This window comes from Lolium rigidum, chromosome 5 (assembly GCF_022539505.1).
Source record: "Lolium rigidum isolate FL_2022 chromosome 5, APGP_CSIRO_Lrig_0.1, whole genome shotgun sequence".
NCBI classification, from domain to species: domain Eukaryota; kingdom Viridiplantae; phylum Streptophyta; class Magnoliopsida; order Poales; family Poaceae; genus Lolium; species Lolium rigidum.
Genome location: NC_061512.1, coordinates 219,002,593 through 219,017,090, shown reverse-complemented (window position 1 = coordinate 219,017,090; position 14,498 = coordinate 219,002,593). Strand labels below are relative to the sequence as shown.

Sequence of the window (14,498 nt, the reverse complement as noted above, 5' to 3'; positions counted from 1 at the left end):
GTCAGCGGCACAATTAATTTAAACCTAACCGTCGCCTACCTCGCGACGGAAGTTATTGGCGCGCAGCGACGGTGCAGTTCCCGCGAGAGGGCGCAGCGACGCGTCCCGTCGCGCCTAGCTCTGCGTGCCGGCGTTAATGAGCGCCACCGCTCCTCCGCCTCCCTCCGGCCTATAAAAAGGGGCGCCTCTCATCGTCCCTCTCACACACAAACCCTAGCGTCTCTCTCCCAAACCCTAGCCGCCACCATCTCTCAACAAGACTCGACGCTATGTCTGGTAGAGGCGGAGGCCGACCTCGCGACCGCGGCCGTGGTCGTGGTCGTGGCCGCGGCATAGCTGAACGCTCGCCGTCGCCTCCCACGACGCCGTCTTCATCGTCGGAGATGGACGTGGAGCCGGACGTCCTGTTCGAGTTCGTCCACGTCCTCAAGGGCGACCCGCGCGGCATCCAGAGGCTGCCGGACTCCTTCGCCGAGTACGTCGGCGGCGTACGCCCGCGCACGATGCATCTGCGGGAGCATTCGTGCGGCTACTGCCGGTGGATCGTCAAGGCGATCTACGACGCGCGCGGCAAGATGTACCTCAACATCGGCTGGGAGAAGTTCGCGCGCCACCACAGCCTCGAAGCCGGCTTCATCCTCGTGTTCTCCTACTTCGGCAACGGGGACATGAGCGTCAAGGTCTTCGACGAGAGGCGCTGCCTGCGGGACTACCACGTCGACAGGGACTCCCACGACGACAGGCACCGACGAGGAGGACGACCGAGTGTTGTTTCTTCGCAGCGAATACGTGCACGAGAGGTTTCGCCTGTTCGCCTCATCGGTAGAACCAACAAGGGCACCATCCTCTCGCTGGATTTTCCGGTTTAGGTGACTCGGGTGTGCCCTCGAGTGTTCTTTCTTAGCAGCGAACATAGGAAACCTTCGATGCACGGCCTAGTTAGGTTTAGTTTCTTTGCAATATTTTATATTTGTGTCCACCATGGTTCAAACTATGTATTAGTTTGTGGAAAACCATGTTCCAAACTATGTCTTCGTGTAAACCACGTTCCCAATTATGTATTAGTTTGTGGAAATTGAAATAAAAATGCCAAGAAAAATTATTTTAAATGTTTGGGGGCGGCGTTTGGAGGACGCGGCTGGGGAGCGACGTCCCCCAAACGCGGCAGGAACGAAACACGTCCCCCAAACGCTCGATCCGGTACGGTTTGGGGGACGGTTTGGGGGACGCGACTGAAGATGCTCTAACACATCTATATTGTCTGTTATAGCGCATAATAATAAATCCCCAGATCTACCACGCCGTAGTCGAGAAATTCAAGTAACGTATATACAACTAGGTGGTTTAGAAGACTCACCGAGAAATCACGTCTACCGGTTTCCGAATAGCCACAAAATCCAACTTATGTTCTCGATAAGGTTGGAGAGGCGGTTGGTATTCGCCAAGTGTCTAGGCAGTGCTTAAGCGTCATAGGCGCATCCTAGGTGGGCATACATTCTTTTACCATCAAGTGCATATGTATTATTATATATAAAAATATATTAATCTAGAGCAAGTAAATGAGTTACTTACCAAGAAATACCATTTTAATATGATCCATCTGACTCGCCTGTGAAATATGGCATGATTTTATTTTGTTGGAGATGGTCGTAGTAGCCCTGCCTAGACTTTCGCTTATGCCCTAGATAAGACGTTTGTCTACCGTTTAGTGCCCATGCATGCTTAATCATCGCTTTTTTTTTCCAACAGTGGTTCTCGAACATAATCAACAATATATAAATGTTTAGCTAAGCTACGAATAGACCGCTTCTATTCGTAAACATGGTCATTCATTAAGAAACAATTAAAGATTTAGACGCGCTACAAAATTCATTTGCGTTGAACTATTAAGAGGAAAGTCAAAAAGTAGATGCAAGGTATAAAGTGGGACAGATGTACCAAGCCACCGCAAACTAAAAGCAGAGAGAACCTTGCACGCGGCTGAAAACTGAGGTGTGACACAAATCCAAGAAGGAACAAAGCAACCATTGTACTGGTATAATGTGAGACTGACCCGGTCCGTCAATCAAGAACATACTTACCTATCATTCACCATCGACGCTATAGACTATTTTGGCAAGTAAAACATGGATCAAGATTGAAATCCGGATTAGGTATGTAGACCTTTCAGGATGATCCAAAAGAACATGATCCGATAGAAAAGCAAATCTATTTATCGGCAAGACTTTTTATCCCCTTCGATTGATTGCATGATTGGAGTGCCACGCTCAAGATACCTTGCGTTGGATGAAGCAGTGCGTGCATGTCCCATCCTGGGAACAGGGATGTTTGCCCAACAGTCATTTAATCTGGAAGCTCACTGGCCTTATCGCTCGGCCCGTAGTCTATATTGACTTTCATCCACCCTAACCGTACATAATTGGGTATATATTCCCCTTGTTTGTCTTCTTTCTCCCTTTGTATATATATAGAATTATAGACTCTTCAGTTCGCTCAAGACAAGAACAAGAGCGCCCCTTCTTGCTTGAAGCAATTGCGTGTCCTATCATTCATGGGCGCCTTTGATCACCTCTCTGGTTTGTGCAGCTTTACAGAGACAAGGGAAGCCTTCAGGCCAAGGAAAAGGCGGCCACTGCAGGTGAGGTTTGTGGAGTTCAAGTGTCCATGTGCTCTCTCTCTCTTTTGTCTAGGTCTGTTCATCCGAAAAACATATCAACTTCCGATCCTATCAAGGGTTTAGCAACTTCCGATCCTATCAAGGTGCTAGATAAGTTGTTACTCGAGTGTTTTTAATCTTTGCAGACAGTGAACATCAAGGTGAAGATGGACTGCGAGGGCTGCGAGAGAAGGGTCACGAACGCCGTCAAATCAATTCGGGGTACATATATTTACATAATGATACATATCTCAATAATCTTATTTCGGAATGAATCTTGCGTAAATATAAATCCATCTTTTGAACGTTCATATTAAAGGTGTGACGAGCGTGACAGTGATCCGGAAGATGAGCAAGGTAACGGTAACTGGGTACGTGGAGCCGCGGAAGGTGCTGGCGCGGGTGAAGAGCACGGGGAAGGGGGCGGAGATGTGGCCGTATGTGCCGTACACGGTACCCACCTACCCGTACGTCGGCGGTGCCTACGACAAGAAGGCGCCGGCGGGCATGGTTCGCAATGTGCCACAGGCCATGGGCGACGACGCCGCGCCGGAGCTGCAGTACATGAACATGTTCAACGACGAGAACGTCAACTCCTGCACCGTCATGTGATCTTGTGCTCACGATCATCTGCATCTGCGGATCCAGAGAGCCACCTAGCTAGCGACGACATGCCTAAGCTAGATATATATCTGTATATTTGTTCTCGCTAGGAAAAATGGTACCAAGAAGCTGAGCTTGTGCTTGTGTACGCTAGCTACCGATAGACAAATCTAGTGTTACTACTTACTACTATTACTAACTCTATGATCTTCAATACGAGCGCGTTTGCTAGGCTGCATGCAATTTCTGGCTCACCGCGTCAGTGAGATGGGACTCACATCTCGTTTCGGACGAGCTACGGTACACATACAAAACGTATTTCGTTTTGATAGCCTGGGTTGCATCGGTTGGTACTCAAGTGACACTTTGATTGGTTGGTCGCATAATTGTCCTAGCCTCACCTATATGGCAACATGGTGACCTTACCTCACCTATCATAAGACCACCATGGCACCGACGTTCACAAGCTTCGGCACGTCGGCGATGGCACCGTCGGTCACGCCGGTCACAAGCATGGGCACGTCGCCGACCACAAAGATGAAGACCACCATGGCACCGTCGTTCACGCCGGTCACAAGCATCACCACGTCGCCGACCACGAAGACGAACACCACCATGGCACTGCTGTTCACGCCCGTCACAAGCTTCACCATGTCGTCGACCACGAAGACAAAGACCACCAGGACACCGCCGGTCCACGCAGGTCACAAGCATCACCACGTCGCCAACCACGAAGGCAAACACCACCATGACACCACCGTTCACGCTCGTCACAAGCATAACCATGTCGCCGACGACGAAGCTGAATACCACCATGGCACTGTCGGTCACGCTGGTCACAAGCATCACCTCGTCGCCGACAACGAAGATAAACACCACCATGACACCACCGTTCACACTCGTCACGAGCATAACCATGTCGCCGACGACGAAGCTGAATACCACCATGACACCGTCGGTCACGCCGGTCACAAGCATCACCACGTCGCCGACCACAAAGACGAACACCACCAAGCTGCCTCCACCATGGATTATCACCTCTCACTTCTCACACATCGTCACCACGTCGCCGTTCATGAACATGGCAAGCGAGAAGTTGAGCAAGAGTATTCCAAACTATACTCACACATACATACACATTACAATATACTAGCGAGTCATTTATCTATCCGTGTATGTACACCAAAACAAAAAAATGTCAACATGAAAGTCATGCGGAATGGTGAGGTGAATCAACTCCTCAAAGGAAATTTCAAATGGTTAAGCGTGTGCCACGAATTTGGCAAAATTCTCTTAAAACTTCATACACGAAATTGACGATTTACGACGACAAAACTCGGAACCGATTGTGGGAATTAATTCATATCATCGACACACATCTTTTTCGTGGACAACTTATTTTGATTCGGGGTATGTTTGTGTTGATTTGAAGAGAGGGTGCGTGGAGTAGTGTAAGCGAGAGTGAGTCTAAGCAAGAGCACGTGTAGCCATGGCATCAGTCGAGACAAGGAGTAGCGAGAACGGGATATGCCCCCTAGGAACTGCCGAACCGGGCGTTCCTCCAGGGCCTGTCCTAGGGGTGTTTTTAAGACCCGTGCTATGCAAGAACGTGAGTGAACCCAGACAACCAAATAGGCTGAAAATTGCTGGGCCGATGCGAGCCAAGGGACGCCTAGCCTACCAAACGCGCATTACATCGCTCTCAGTCTCGACAGCTCTTGTATGCTACCTCATCACATTGTCTTTCCTTATTTTTATAATGGGAAAGCAGACAAAATGAATCTTGCAACTCTTGACTGAAGAAACAAAAGAATCTTGGAACTCTTGACAGAAAAACACAAAATAATCTTACAACTCTTTCAATCTATAGTAGTATTTGACCATGCAGTTAAAGTGAATAGCCCGGGGTGGCGGATCGCGAGATCCGTCTACTCCGACGATGAAGATCTAGTCGACGATGAGCTAGCGGTGAAGGGGCCACCGGTGAAAACCGCGCCTTGACATCGTTCTTGGCGGATGATGGCGGCAGCTATTGGCGTCGTTCCCTTGCGAAGGCATCATCTTTTCTGACCTCTACGATGGCTCTTGCCGAGTTGGGGACTAGCGACTGTCGGTGAAAACCGTGCCATGATTGGCGGGCGATGGCGGCGTTAAGCGTCGCTTCCTTCTTGAAGGCATCATCGTCGCAGTCTGCGGCTACTCACTCGTGCTGCTCCGGGGAAACCCTAGATCCGGGTCTCCCGGATCGGATGATGACGGTGCTTCCTGCGTCGTTATACCTCTTGGGGCATCATTTTTGGAGCAACGGTTGGATGGAGGTGGATCTTTGGTGGAGTGGTGTTCATCTACCACGTTGACGTTGATGATTCTCGGCGGCGTGGAGCTGCAGGGTATCGAAGATGGGCGAGGACCGCAGGACACGTGCATGATGGTGGAGCTGCCTGGCGTCATGGTGACATCGACGTCAGGTCTGGCAAGGTCAATGCGGTGATCCCTCTTGAAGATGGGTGCGAGGAAGACGGCGGTAGCGATTTCTATGGCGTGTGTGTTGGCGTGCGCTAAGAATCTGCTTCACTGAATGTGCTTCTCACCTGCTATTGGGTGGCTTGGGAAGGCATTTGGTTGTTTGGATGATGTGAGTTCGTGTATTGTCACCCCCTTCATCCCTCTGTAGGTTTAGCGAGGTGGATTCGAGTTTGATCTTTTGTATTGCTCTTGTATGATGTTGCGGATAATCTAATAAAAAAAATCCGTGTGCATCCCTTGGATCCTTGGATGCAGAAGCTGGAACGATTTTTTCCCCCATTTTGAAAAAAAAGTTAAAGTGAATAGCCCAAAATGTACTCATGTGATGTTACTTGAAGATATGACCAGTTAGAGGTTAGTAAGATTTGGTCTGATATGTAAATATTTTCTTTTTCGAAATGAGGAATAGTACCCGTCTCTGCATCGATGCACACATCTTTTATTAAGAAGTTCATCATCCAATTTATTATATCTCACAGATCAAAGAAAGTGAATATATGAAGCAACCGTCTGAAAACAACGAGCATATATCAACTAAGCATCATCAAGTCTACTAGTATGCCACCAGTTAGACCGGCTGTAGATATCCTAAACAACCATCAACAATCGGATGTATCCAGACGTAATAGATTGCCGCTGGTGCGGTAGCAGGGGAAAATACCACTGCTGGATCTAGTGAATCACCCAAAAGGTAACCTAGGATAAGTTAAAATCTACCGTCTTATTAGAAACGATATTATAATTTTTGCAATTTCATACCAATTAACAGAAAGCTGAAACACATATACTAACCCTACCCTTAGTTCTATTATTGATTCTAACTAATTTTTTTCTTGAACATATGTGATATGAATAACACGCCACAAGCAAAAGAACGTTAGATAAACATATGCTTCGTACAAACAAGTTGAGTCTTTTCCCTAACAATTTAAAATTTTCTTGGACATAATAGATAATTATGCAATGATAATAATAATACTTTATTATTTTGGACTTTTCCTACTTTCTGTGGCCGAAAAGAATGCCTTATTATCCCATTCTATTGGCTGGCTTTGTACATAATTCATTATAAAATTAAGAAATCAGGTTTTGCGATCAACAAGGAAAAACTTTGTGAGAAGACAGTGATCTTGATCGGTCTAGCAAGATGGATATTTGCACTCCTGAAGGAGATCACTTCCGACAAGATTGCTCATGTTGGGGATATGACTGTTGAGCTCACTGTAGCATACTAGTACAAAACCAAGTGTAGAGTCGGTTCCACGCCACTTCCTTCGGACGGTTTTACCATCCAGCTCAAAGCCACGTTTTTCTTAAACGAGGGCAAAAGCTTTGCCCATTCATTGATTAAGAGAGGAGTTCACAAGAAAGTAAAGGTCTTAAGTATTACAAGTTCTACTCTCGCGGCATCAAATTACTCAAGCTTTTAGCACCCGCTATGACCCAAAGGTTCGTTTCTTTCTTGATTCTCTAAAAAACGACTTGCGTAGGTGTGCTTTTGTTCTTGAAGACTCTATCATTTCTCTCATTCCAAACCTCCCAAATAATGAGCATGGCGAGAGAAGCCATACCCTTGCGGTTTTGACCCGATGATATCATGATCCACCACTCCGGGAAGGATAAATTTGCCCAATTATTGACATGAGAAACCGGAATGTCGAAACCTTCTTTGGCCTTGTCCCAAAGACGCAAAGCCACGGTTTATAATACTAGAGATATTCACAACAAGTTTTAAATTTCTCATATATTTATATGATATATGAGCTAAAAAGTTATGGAAGTACTCAAATATGAAGTTTCCATGCATATAACATTACAATTTTCACTCACAGGGACATGAACCTCACTCAACTGTTATTGGATACAAGTGAATATTAAACCAAAATTAAGCAACATCTCTTTGAAAAAAACATTAATCAAAGCAAAGCGAGCTGTAACTCCTTTTCAACACCTGGCACTTGTCATGAATCACTGTTGCTCAATGTAAGGTGGGAGCACTCCTTGGAGGAAATAGCTCAACATTGTCAGGGCTCGCTCGGGCTGGAAGGATGGAACCATATGGCCAGCTCCCCTCACAGAGAGAAATGTGAATCCACCGGAGTACTGCTGAACATAGCCACCGACCTTCAAGTGCAACCAGGGAAGCCGTCAGCTAGTTTCACGGTGAAGCATCATCTATTTAGATGCATATAAATGTTCGGAAATTAGGAATTTCGTACCTCCTCTTTTGCAGTCCATGGGCGCCATGAAGTGGTGACAGGGAGGCCAAGGTCTTGGATAGTATACCTCGTGCCCGGAAGCGAGCACACATAATCAAAGTCACCACTGCGAAATAATAGGCAGTTAAATTTTTACCGCTATATATACTTTTCAAGTGTGTGAAAATACCGGGTGTGGTGATTCAGTATGTACCTGAATATCCAAACTGGGAGCTTGTGCTCGATTAAAAATTTGATTGTTGGGAGCATGGACATTGGCGAATCGTTCCAGTCCAAGTCTCTGGAGGAAAACAATAAGATGAGTTATATGCTTGTGGATGAAAAGTTCAGGCAAAAACATTAGCACAAATCAAAGATCTTACGCGCAGCCTGCCCACTCAGTTGTTCTAGCGTGGAAGGCGCTCTGCACCGCCGGGTCATTGAGGTAGGCGGTGGTAGGATAGTCGCTACATGGATCATACCCAGGTAACTGCAATTTGATGATCAGAAAACCACAACCGTTATAATATGACAAATTTTATTGGGCAAATAAATATTTAGGCCTTTCGCAGAAACATTTGTTGTCTGTTGGAAGGAAACATATATAGGAGTTGTTGTCTTACGTAGCTGCTGGGGTAGTACGCTCCATTAGACGCGCGGAGACAAACTGGAGCGTATATGTTGTAGGCACTAACATGACCTGAGTGGAACCCATCCAAAGCGCCACGGCATGCTGGCTCCGAGAGTGTACCATTCAGGTTGTCGAAGTCGCAGTTTTTAGTGACATTCTGGTACACCTCGTCGGACATCATTGCATGGGTCCAGAGGAAGTCAAGCCCTCCCTTAATGTTCCTGTTCGCATCAAGGTATGGATTTCCGACCTTCAACACCAAAGAGGCCGATTATTCAGAGTGAAAAAGGAGAAACATGAATGTTTTCGTTCATATACAGCATTTTATTGTGTAAATTTTACATACCAGGACGCCCTGCAGGTTCACGATGGTTCTGTTGTTGTAGGTGTTGTGGAGCAGGATGGTGGCGGCGAGCTCTGGCACATAGTGGCCGGCGAAGCTCTCGCCGGAGATGTAGAATGCGCGGCCCTTGTATTCCGGGAACCTCTCCAGCCATTTGACCAGAAAGACATATGCGTCATCAGCTGTTCTCTCGTCTCCGCTGAGATTGTAGTCCGAAGATGTGTTCGAATAGGAGAATCCCACACCGGCAGGCGACTCCAGGAAGATCACATTAGCGACTACCATTTTCAGAAAAAAAAAAATCAGTGCTCTACCGAGCCGGCTAAGTGATTCCCAAAAGGGAAGGGTTAAGCCTTCGGTTACCGTTGTTCCAGGCGTTCACGTTCCTAGTGAGCGTTTTGTTGTCTTCAGATACGCGGAACGGGCCGAGCTCCTGCATTGCCCCGTAGCCGAGCGATGAGCATCCTGGACCTGTCGACAGACATACATATCCAGCGCATGAACAATTAACAACGAGCAACAAAATTCCCCAACTAAGCAATGCAGAAATCTTCACAAGAGATAGATTACGACTATGAGTTTATAATTCTAACCTCCGTTGAGCCACAGGACGAGTGGCTTTTCTGCAGCACCGGAAGGCGCTTCCACGAGGTAGTAGAAGAGCGCGCGGCCGTTCTCCTCATCCACGGTCACGTACCCACCGTACTGGTCGAAGTCCACTCCTTGTGGCTGCCCCGGCAACGCCGTGATCTTGTCGGCTGCCTTCAGAGAACTCTGGTCAGAGAGAGAGCTCTCTGTACTCAGGCTGGCGGCAACCCTGTCAGCTATGTTACGGACTTTGAATGTATCCGTACTGCTAACGCTGTTCTTGCTAGAAGAAATGAAGGCTTTCAACTGAGCCTCCTGGGATGCATTGGCGTGCATCTGCAGCGCAGCCAGGGAAATGAGAAGCAGAGACAAAAATGAAATGGTCTTCATCTTTGATGAGATGATTGTTGATCTCTGACTGTGAGATGATATATATCATACACATGCAGGGCTTATATAGGCGCAGAAGAAAGGGAACGGAGCAGTTTGCAACAAGGACTTTTGGATTCTTGCATTTGTATATTTCAGGTAAAAACGGTGAATATGCTTATGTTCTTGTTTTCGCGAGGAGGATCACTGCTTATTCGCACCAATGCTTTGATCCGTCAAAGCGGCCATGATTGGTTGAATTGACATGCAGCCGGGTATTGAGAGCGACAGGGGCACTTAAGCCGTTAGTTATCCTTGTAATGTCGAGTTTTAGCCTGTAATTTATCCGCACTAGTCTTGTTTACAACGATGATTTGGAAGTTAACCAATGGCAATTCGTGTATGTATTGTGTTCTCTTTGGCACTAGATCTATGCTTTGGAGAGATGTATGGTATAGCGAGGAAATTTTCATTTCAGATACGAGTGACAAGTGGAAGACTGCGAGAGGGTCATGCAACATACACAAACTTCATGCGGTGATTTTCTTATTATACAATCTTTAGTGTTAAGTAATAATTCTTTTAGGGCTTAGCTGACTCTTGTACCCAGGAAAAATTTCCTGCGAAGCATGCCTCATATTTTTATGCCAGGCTTTATAGCCCATAATAAGTTTTTTAGGACCACATTTAAATACTATTGATTTTTTTTTGCAAATACAACTTCTATTTTTTCTAACAAACATTTCATTTTTTCAGATATACCATGTGAGCTGAAGTTCTAGAGAGATACTTATGTTTGTTGGTTTTTTTGGACCCTATCTGGGATAAGGATAGTTCAAACCAGAATTAGTTGTAACAAGGAAACATAAATTTCTTTAAACTGGTAAATAGCTAATAAAAGTTTTAAACTAATATACAACGACATAATGTAGATATAATAATAGAAGAATATTTCAAGTGGCTTCATTAGGGTGCCTTATTTAGTTATTGACACTAAAAAAAACTTAATGCAAGAAGTGGAAATCCAAATTCACATTCTTTAATAAAAAAAATCAAAGGAAGGTGCAGTCAAAATTAAAGTGGAAACAATGATGAAAATATTAAGCCAAGTATAAAGTAGGAACTTTAAGTTGAAGTTGAGGAAACAGTCAGGAGATGTGTCCATTTGTGAACAATGTAGAGTTCAAATTTTGCATGAAGTTTTAAGCTTTGCCTGCTAAGTTATTTTGCCTATACTATAATAGGACTCCATACGAAGTTTCAGTTTTTTTTACCACATTTCAATATTTTTATTAATTGAGAATGACTTGAAAACACAAGTTTGATTTTTTTTTTCAAATGAAAATTTCATTTTTTACATCTATATCATCGATATGATCAAAACATGTACATATGCCGTCACATATTTTTGATTATCCTCAACCTTATTTGGGATACTTATAGGTTAAATTCAAATTAATTATAACTAACATAAGCACAAGAACTAAACCATGATATTTTCTTTATTTGAATTTAGTACTCTGCAACAAAATGGATGTGTGCATCTATTGATGCAAGGGATTGGGTTATATTCCCCTTTAAAAAAAGGGGAATTCATTAACCTCGCTCAAGGACCAAAATTAAGCAAATAAGCATTTAAAAAGAGAACATTAATCAGCAGATTGCGACTCCTTTTCACATGTTGTTCGAACACGTTTTCACATAGATAGACATATCATAGAGAAAAAAAAATGAAAATATTCGGAGAAGACTATGAAAAAACCTATCTAGATCCTCGAATTGAAAGAGACATTGAGAGGGATGAAGAATCCTAATTCTGCCTATCTGGGATGGAGCTAATTCTATCTAATCTGACTTAGAGTGATCGTTTTTCTCTAAGCTGGTAGCAGCCCATTGAGGAAAGAGCTCAACATTATCAAGGCTCTCTCTGGCTGGAAGGATGGAACCATATGACCAGCTCCTCGCACAGTAAGAAATGTGAATCCACCGGCGTACTGCTGAACATATCCTCCCACCTGCAAGTGCAACGGTGAAGCCATCAGCTAGTTGATGGCTAGTTGTGAAGAATCATGCATCTATGCAGATGAATATCCTAATTGTAAAACTCGGAATTACCTCCTCCTTTGCAGTCCATGGGCGCCATGGAGTCGTGACAGGAAGGGCAAGGTCTAGGACAGCGCGTCTCGTCGCATGAAGGGGGCACACAGAATCAAAATCACCACTGCAAAAATGTCAGTAAGTTGGCAAGTCTGAAAATGTCAGTAAGTTGGCAAGTCTGCAATACTTCTGAAGTGTATGCTAGAGAATATTAAGTCATGATTTCTTACCTGAATATCCAAACGGGAAGCTTGTTGTCGACTAAAAATTTGACGGTGGGGAGCATGGACATTGGCGCATCTTTCCAATGCAAGGTCCTGCGAAGTTATAAGGATTGAACTTGTCGGTGAAAAACAAGTCGATCTGGTTACTAATTACTGATATAAATTGGCATACAAATTATTTCGTGCATGGATCTTACGAGCAGCCTTCCCACTTTGTCGCTCTAGCGTGGAAAGCATTCTGCACTGCCGGATCATTGAGGTAGGCTTCGGTAGGAATATCACTGCATGGATCATACCCAGGAAACTGCGATTTGAAGATAAAAAGGATGCGTTAGCAAATATAAGAACATGGGCTAGTTTGCCCCGAAAAGAATACTTGTTGTTAAGAAGAAAAAAGAAAACAGGAGTGGTTGTCTTACATTGGAACTCGGGTAATACTTTCCATTAGGCCCTTCAAGGCAAACTGGAGCGTAGATGTTGTAGGAATCAATTTCGCCTTTATCGAAGACATCGAAAGCGTCGTTGCATGCCGCCTCTGAAGAGGGTGTCTCCACCGCGCTGTCAAAGTTGCAGTGCTTGGTGACATTAGCATAGACCTCATCCGACATCACCCCATGGGCCCAGAAGAAGTCGATCTTCCCCTTACTATTAATGTTGTCGTCAAGATACGGATTTCCAACCTTCAAGCCAAAACGAGACTCATTTATGTTATCATCATCGCTGCTTTCAACCAGTATTATTTTCTATCACTACACCATGTACATTTGACGTACCAGGACGCCCTTCAGGTTCACAATGGTCCTGTTGTTGTAGGTGTTATGGAGCAGGATTGTGGCTGCGAGCTCCGGCACGTAATGGCCGGCGTAGCTCTCCCCAGAGATGTAGAACGCTCGGTTCTTGAACTCTGGAAACCTCTCCAGCCATTTCACCAGAAAAATATACGCATCATCAGCCGTTCTCTGGTCTCCGCTGAGATCGTAGTCGGCAGACGTGTTGGAGTAGGAGTACCCAACACCGGCGGGTGACTCCAGGAAGATGACGTTAGCCACTGCCATAATGTTTGACAATCAGGGTATTAGAGTTTGAGTTATAACCAGTTGAGATCAATCTATAACCTGCTCATTCAGGGAGGCTAGGCGCCTCAAAGAGGACGGATTAAATTAACGGGTAGAAGCCATATATAGGTTACCGGAGTTCCATGCGTTCAGGTTCCTGATGAGCTTTTTGTTGTCCTGGGACGATACACGGAAGGGGCCGAGTTCTTGCATTGCCCCGTAGCCGAGTGAAGAGCATCCTGGACCTGTGTATTTACATACATATATATCTCAAGAGTGATCAATTAGGAATAATTACATATGCAAGTATCAATATACAAAATATTCTGCAGAAAATTTCACGAGAAATGTCCGACTATTTCTTTTTTGAAACGAGGGCAAAAGTTTTACTCATTTCATTGATTAAGATAGGAGTTTTACAAGAAAGTAAAAGAATTTTTACAAAGGAATGTCCGAGTCCGACTATGAGTTCATAATTCTAGCTAACCTCCGCTGAGCCAGAGGAGGAGTGGCTTTTCGGCAGCACCGGAGGAAGGTGCTTGGACGAAGTAGTAGAAGAGCGCACGGCCGTTGTCCTCGTCGACGGTGACGTAGCCGCCGTACTGGTCGAAGTCGACGCCCTGCGGCTGGCCCGGCAACGCCCGGATCTTATCAGCCGCCTTGTGCGAGACTGTGGATCTGTCCTTGGCAGCATTCAGGCTGCTGGCAACCCTGTCAGCTATGTTACGCGCTTTGAACGCGCCGGAAGAGCTGATCTCGCCATTCCTCCTGGATGAGATGAAGGCTGTCAGCGCATCCTCCTGGGATGCGTGGGTGTGCAGATGCAGCGCAGCCACGCAAACAAGAAGCAGCTGGGACAAGCAGGAAATGTTCTTCATCAATCTTTTGGTGAGGTGATTGTTGATCTATGAGATGTTGAGAGATATCAATGGCATGCAGCCGTGCAGGGGTTTATGTATTATAGGGTCAGGATAATGAGGGGAGTACCATGCAGATTGAGATCGGTGAGATTGATATGGTGTTGTAAATTGTAATACAGAATCTTTAACGGTCTTAATTGGTGCATGTATTAGAGTGCTGACTTCTTGCTGTCGGTGGATTAATTTGCTGAAAAGAAATCTACAGACGGACAGCCGCCTGGGCCCTTAATTTCTGGAACGCATGCAGGACCGACCGTGCGGATTAAGGCACGCATTAATTCTCCTCAA

General features: G+C 45.4%; 3 protein-coding genes across 3 annotated transcripts; 1 reads left to right on the top strand and 2 right to left on the bottom strand.

Moving 5' to 3' along the window:
- The first annotated feature begins 2,472 nt into the window (after positions 1-2,472).
- LOC124654303 (heavy metal-associated isoprenylated plant protein 20-like) lies at positions 2,473-3,502 on the top strand. The gene is made up of 3 exons (XM_047193317.1): positions 2,473-2,638; positions 2,803-2,878; positions 2,976-3,502. The coding sequence occupies exons 1-3, from the start codon at positions 2,552-2,554 to the stop codon at positions 3,266-3,268; spliced, it is 456 nt and encodes a 151-aa protein (XP_047049273.1). The 5' UTR covers positions 2,473-2,551; the 3' UTR covers positions 3,269-3,502.
- A 4,251-nt stretch (positions 3,503-7,753) lies between these two features.
- LOC124654550 (serine carboxypeptidase 1-like) lies at positions 7,754-9,935 on the bottom strand. The gene is made up of 8 exons (XM_047193550.1): positions 9,551-9,935; positions 9,321-9,428; positions 8,961-9,235; positions 8,607-8,864; positions 8,367-8,473; positions 8,198-8,284; positions 8,005-8,110; positions 7,754-7,909 (listed from the first exon to the last, which is right to left on the bottom strand). Exons 1-8 carry the CDS (start codon positions 9,933-9,935, stop codon positions 7,754-7,756), a joined length of 1,482 nt encoding a protein of 493 aa, XP_047049506.1.
- A 1,853-nt stretch (positions 9,936-11,788) lies between these two features.
- Positions 11,789-14,168, bottom strand: LOC124657101 (serine carboxypeptidase 1-like). Its single transcript, XM_047195712.1, has 7 exons — positions 13,778-14,168; positions 13,425-13,535; positions 13,009-13,283; positions 12,655-12,915; positions 12,433-12,539; positions 12,030-12,135; positions 11,789-11,929 (listed from the first exon to the last, which is right to left on the bottom strand). Exons 1-7 carry the CDS (start codon positions 14,166-14,168, stop codon positions 11,789-11,791), a joined length of 1,392 nt encoding a protein of 463 aa, XP_047051668.1.
- Positions 14,169-14,498: the final 330 nt, after the last annotated feature.